This window comes from Austrofundulus limnaeus, unplaced genomic scaffold (genome assembly GCF_001266775.1).
Source record: "Austrofundulus limnaeus strain Quisiro unplaced genomic scaffold, Austrofundulus_limnaeus-1.0 Scaffold97, whole genome shotgun sequence".
In the NCBI taxonomy this organism is placed as follows: domain Eukaryota; kingdom Metazoa; phylum Chordata; class Actinopteri; order Cyprinodontiformes; family Rivulidae; genus Austrofundulus; species Austrofundulus limnaeus.
In genome coordinates, this window is record NW_013952499.1 from 1178287 (window position 1) to 1183665 (window position 5379).

At 43.1% G+C, this 5379-nt stretch overlaps 1 protein-coding gene across 3 annotated transcripts in view; it reads right to left on the reverse strand.

Annotated features, from left to right (window-relative positions):
* Nucleotides 1-4457: 4457 nt before the first annotated feature.
* The window catches only part of cadm3 (cell adhesion molecule 3), a 168272-nt gene continuing 167350 nt past the window's right edge, over nt 4458-5379 (reverse strand). For all 3 annotated transcript variants that reach the window (XM_014013048.1, XM_014013049.1, XM_014013050.1), the window contains one exon: nt 4458-4716. In XM_014013048.1, coding sequence (XP_013868502.1) covers nt 4598-4716 — 119 coding nt within the window. In that variant the 3' untranslated portion in view covers nt 4458-4597. The remainder of the gene's footprint in view (nt 4717-5379) is intronic.

Consider the following 5379-nt stretch of genomic DNA (forward strand, 5'->3'; position numbering starts at 1 on the left):
CTGGTAAAGTGATTTATCTGAAGTTTATACAGAAAGCTGATGTGATAATAAAAATACTTGAATCCTTGAAACAAACTGAATAAGCTTCTAAAGGAACGAATCAGATTAAAAATAATTTCTGATCAGGAAGAACAAGCGAGACGAAAGTGAAATGAACTCAAATGCATGTTTATTGAAGTCAACAACTGAACTTGTATTCTAACAAAAAAAAAGAGAGAAAAGAAACAACCGTTTTTTTTTTTTTTTTATCATTTCAGCCAACAGATGCACAACTCAGCCCGCATGTTTGAGTCTGGCACCGATCACCTGAACAGACACGACGGCACTACTTCCATGTGATGTTCACTCTAAAGGAAGACTTGTCATCCAGAATAAGGAAACCAAATAAAAAGGAATTCATTTTGTCGTGGAAATAAAAAGTTTTGTTAACGCAACAGAGAGTGTCTTTTGAGTCTGTTCAGGTCATTTGACACACTCATACACAAACACACACACACATATATATGTACAAATACGCCATAATAACAGACATCATGCCTGCTGTGCATATCCAGATATGTGTGTGGATGTGTATGCACCCAGTGTGTGTGTGTGTGTGTGTGTGTGGGTCTGCATGTAAGAGTTTACAGGAAAGGCAACACTATATACATGAAAATAAAGGGGAACAAATGATTGCAGAAAGGAAAAAATATGCAAAAAAAACTTCTAACATTCAAATTTTGCAAAATCTAAGGAAAGAAAATGATCTSTTGAACTGAAAGTTCACTGACGATTATGCACATCTTTTAAAAAAACATAATTGGAAAAAAATAAAGAAACAAACAAAAGAAAAGAAAAGCAGCTTGGCAGCTAGTGTGCTATGGAAGCGAATATGTAACAATATCGTATTTAAAATGGATTAATAGAAATGTGGTTTCATTTTCAACATGTATGATATTGTTACATATTCACTTCCATAGTGTGTGGCTACCCAAAGAGGAGTGGATGACTCGAGCTGAGGGACAGAACAGCTCAAACCGACTGAAGACGGAGAAGAAAAGCTTTTGTTTGCTGGCATCTGGTGACAGCTGCTTATCACTGCACTGATGCAACAAAACACTGCACGTCCCAGTTCAACCGGTTTTATGTCGGTGACAGGGGGGRAAAAAGGCAGAGTATTAGTTTCCCGCAGTGGTTCTGGAAGTGTTGACGGGGGTCCAGATGGATCCAAACTGGGACAYGGCGTATGTTTGCAGAACAGAGGACAGCAGGGAGGTCAGCCGGGCGGACCGCCGCTCTCGTCTCAGGAGAGAAGCCACGTCTCTTTTCCCAACACTATCTACACTTTTCCAACCATTTCTCATGCAAGCTACATGCTAGCACATAAACTAAGACAAAGGACAGGACAATTAATTACAGGCAAATACAGGTCCGTTAGTTTTAAAGAGACATTACACTTTGTTAAGTATGAGGCAGGAATCCATCTCCTCTTCAGAGTCGAGCTATAAATACAGTTCAACACTAATGAGACAAACTGAGACGAAGCTGGTCCTCTGCTCTTCAGACAGAAGCRAAAAGTTGAAGAGTGACAGAAACACGTTGGGGATTCCTTGAAATATTTGTGCGTGTGCCCTGCTGCTTATATGGAAAGCTATAAGCRCCACTAAACGGGCAYTTTACAATGCGTTAAACTTAAAAACCTTAAAAAACGGCATTTAAAACGTTGTTTTATAAGTCAGAACGCCGTAAAATACGCCGTAAGCCCTGCCATAACGCCRTTTTTTTCTGCCGTTTGGAGATCGCCTTTTGAACGCTGTAAAAAAATGACATTTTCTCTGGTCAGTGAACGCCTCTCAGAACGCCGTCAGGCGTCCTTTTGCAATAAAAACGCAGTTTTTAAGCTGGTTTTTCCACATTTAAAACGAAGGCGATCTCAAAACTGCGAAAAAACGGCGTTCTGACGAGGCTTACGGCAGATTTTACGGCGTTCTGACTTATAAAACACCGTTTAAAACGCCGTTTTATAAGTTTAACGCGTTGTAAAGTGGCGTTTCTGTGGCGTTTCTGTGGCGCTTTAGGCTTTCCGTAGCTTTAACCTTAGAGGATTGACAGGGATTTCAGCCTGAGCGGTGGGGAACATCCCTGAAAGACCCGCCCACCCATTCCATCCAGGGCCAACTCAGAGACAGAAAACACGATATGTTCACACACTAGCACCTCCGATCGGCTGAGATGAACCCGTTTACCCAGCTCTCAGAAGGAGACGCTGCAGGAACASGAAACCTTCACGCACAAAGGCGTCGGCTCGGCTGTGAAGTGACAGAACCGCAGCGCCGCCTTCTGATAGGCCTCAAACACCGGTCGATCTTCAGTCGCAAAATATTCTGGGAAACCTTTTAGTGTTTTTCAAGTAAGTGTCTAACAGTGCGTACGCATCAACAGCAACATGCATTCCTCTCCGAAGAGCCGTCGGCACATCTACTTCTACTGAACGTCAACACGAGCTGCTCAACGAGACAAAGACCCGAGAGGAGGGTCAGACATCGATCGGAGACGGAGGAGCGATGAGAGGAGGAGAGACGGGGTGAAGGTGGACCGGGACGCAGACGGCTTGATTGATTAAAGAAGGAAAAGAAGCGGACGAGTGGAGCGGAAGGAGAAAAACAGAAGAGGACATTAAAGTTTCCTAAATGACTTTCTCGAGTATCAGCGCAGCCCGGACTCCAGCTTGGCTTTCCCTCCCTCCCGCCTGCCAACGYCGGCCTTGGCACGAGTACAATCTGCAGCCAGAAGCCTCTTAGTTAGATTGCAATCAATTTCCAAGACTAGGCCAAGTGGAACTTCCTCCTGCCAAGGCCAACTCCCAACCTTAATAAAGGAGCGCTCGTTTACGGGAACTCTTAGCTCAGCTTATAAATGAGTCATGCTCAGAAAAAAACCAAGAAAACAACAACAGGAAGGGTTTTTTTTCTTGTTTTTTGCCAGCGAGTTTGTTTTAATGTGTGCAGACAGCTCCGTTTGGATCTGGATAGACATTTCTCCTCCCTTCAGCAGCAAACATATCAACTTGTAAAAAGTCTGTGATGTTCTTGTTTATTGAATTTAGAGTCAAGGGCATGTCATTGCAGGGTGAACGACCGCAAAGGTGAGTCCGATTAAACCGGGGCAAAAAAAAAAACAACCCTCCAAACTCCCAGACGCCTTCCCAACTTGTGTTTGAGTCTGATTTTGCTACAGATTAAAGAAAAAGGAGAGGAGATGGTGGAGAAAAAACAGGCAAAGAAGGAAAAGGGGATGAACAGCATCGAAACCAAAAGTTTGATTTTCGGACTTTTTGGACGGACAAACCTGCCAGACACTGTAAACRGTTTAACACTGACAGTAACACACGAGACGCTGACGAGAAAAAAAACAAACAAAACAAAAGAAAATCTCAAAGTACACCTCCCCCCCACCCCGCAAAAACAAAACAAAAAAAATTTTTTTCAATCAAATCAAAAATAGTCAAATAAAAACGTAAGAAAAAAACATTCTTTATACAAACATTTGCAGTTTAAGGTTAGTTTTGCAACATCTTCGTTGTTATTTTTACATTTTCACCCCCGACGTATTGGTAGTTTCGACTCTGCATTTCCACGCATGTAATAAAAACAGGCAGTTTTTTTTATTTAGTTTTTTCTTTTGAGTATATACGTTACTGTAAAGCAGTAACAGACTGTATGAGAGACGCGAGAGGGAGCTGCAGAGAGGGAAGAGAAGACACGGAATGTAAAAACGGAACAGAGAAGAGTGTATTTACAACACACCAAACAGTTTTGTCAAGTAAAAAGAATGCTATATAACTCTATATTTATACATTTATATATATTTATATCTGTATACTGGAACCCCTGGGCTTGGTAGCACGAGGTGGGAATGCTAGTTTTGCAGGTTTTGTGGTGCATTGTGGGAAATCGGTCTGTCCAACGCAGGATTTAGGTGAATTTACAGGAAGAGGTTTGATGACATCCAAAGATTGATTTAGTCTTGATGTGAAGGTGTTTACGGAGGGATTCTGCCTGGTGCTGATAGAGAGAAYGAGGACAGAAATGTGAAGGGACAGACGGGGGGAACGATTCAAGAAGAGACGGTTAAGATGCTCGGAAACATGGAAAAATCAGTCCAAGATGTCAGAATGTGATTTACAATTTAGATTTCTTTTGCGCTGCTTTGACAGCTGGATGCATGTGTCAGAATTGAGGTGTGTTAGTAGGAAGCTCGCGTTTGTTAATCTGAGCGTCTACGAGCATTCAAGTCTGGGGAAAACAAAAAAAGAAACTAAACATCATCTCAAGAATGATTTCTGTGTGTTTAACTTCAGTTCATCCGAATGTCAGTGCAAAAATCTCACTTCCCTGTATCAATGCAAAACGGGTAGTTGAAGCTCAGCTCGTCACTTTTTCACCCCCACGGTCCTCCCCTCCCCTCCCCCGCCCCCCGCCCCCACGACTCTCCGTCCAACAGAGTGAAGAACTGAAGCGTTGTGAAAACAAATGGAGGGCTTTTCCTTCTTCCCTCCTTCGGCCCGTATTGAAAACTTCCTCCTCGTTCCTTTTCTTCCACCACTCGGTCCGTCCACCTAGATGAAGTACTCCTTCTTGTCCTCGGCTCCAGAGTGGCCTCCCTCTGCGTTGATGATGGCCGTGTCGGCGTCGGGGGCGTCGTCCGAGCCCTTGGCCTCGTGGGTCAGATACGTTCCTGTGGTGTGAGGAGGGAGAGGGACACCCGGTGAACAAACAGAGAGGAAAGAGATGAGTTTTCCAAACCGTAATATCACAATGTCCCCATGACTCCGGTGTTGATACTACGAGTCATTTCTGTAATATTTGCTTGTTTTTCTGGTGGTTCAAGTGGTTGAATTACTGCGGTCCAGACTGATTTCAGTTGGGGGAAGCCTGGGAGAAAAGAAACCTCAGAGGAGGAGCTGAACGGCTGACAAACGCTTCAAGAAAAATGTGCAATCAAGTTTTATAACCYGAAATTATCCGACAATTTATTCAAAAATATTCAACAACTGGGTTTTTAACATGGCTATAGCAATTTCCATTGTTAGCGTTTATATTTGAACTCCATGTTGTGCTCTTTTATAAGTAAATCRGGGTCTTAAAGGGCAGCTGAATTATCATTCAGTCCTGAATGTCAGATCTTCTCCTCAGCTCCATGTCAGAGGTGAGCCRCGGCTGCCTCGCCTTAACGCTCCGATTAGCCATGTGGGAGAAACATTAGCTGTTTTTATGTTTTACAGGACGCTGTAACAATACTGTGTAGTGTTTACCAGACAATGGGCCTCATGCAAGAACCGTTCATTCGCACAGATTTGTTCTTAAGTTGTGCGTACGAGTGATTTAGGAGAATTTGTGG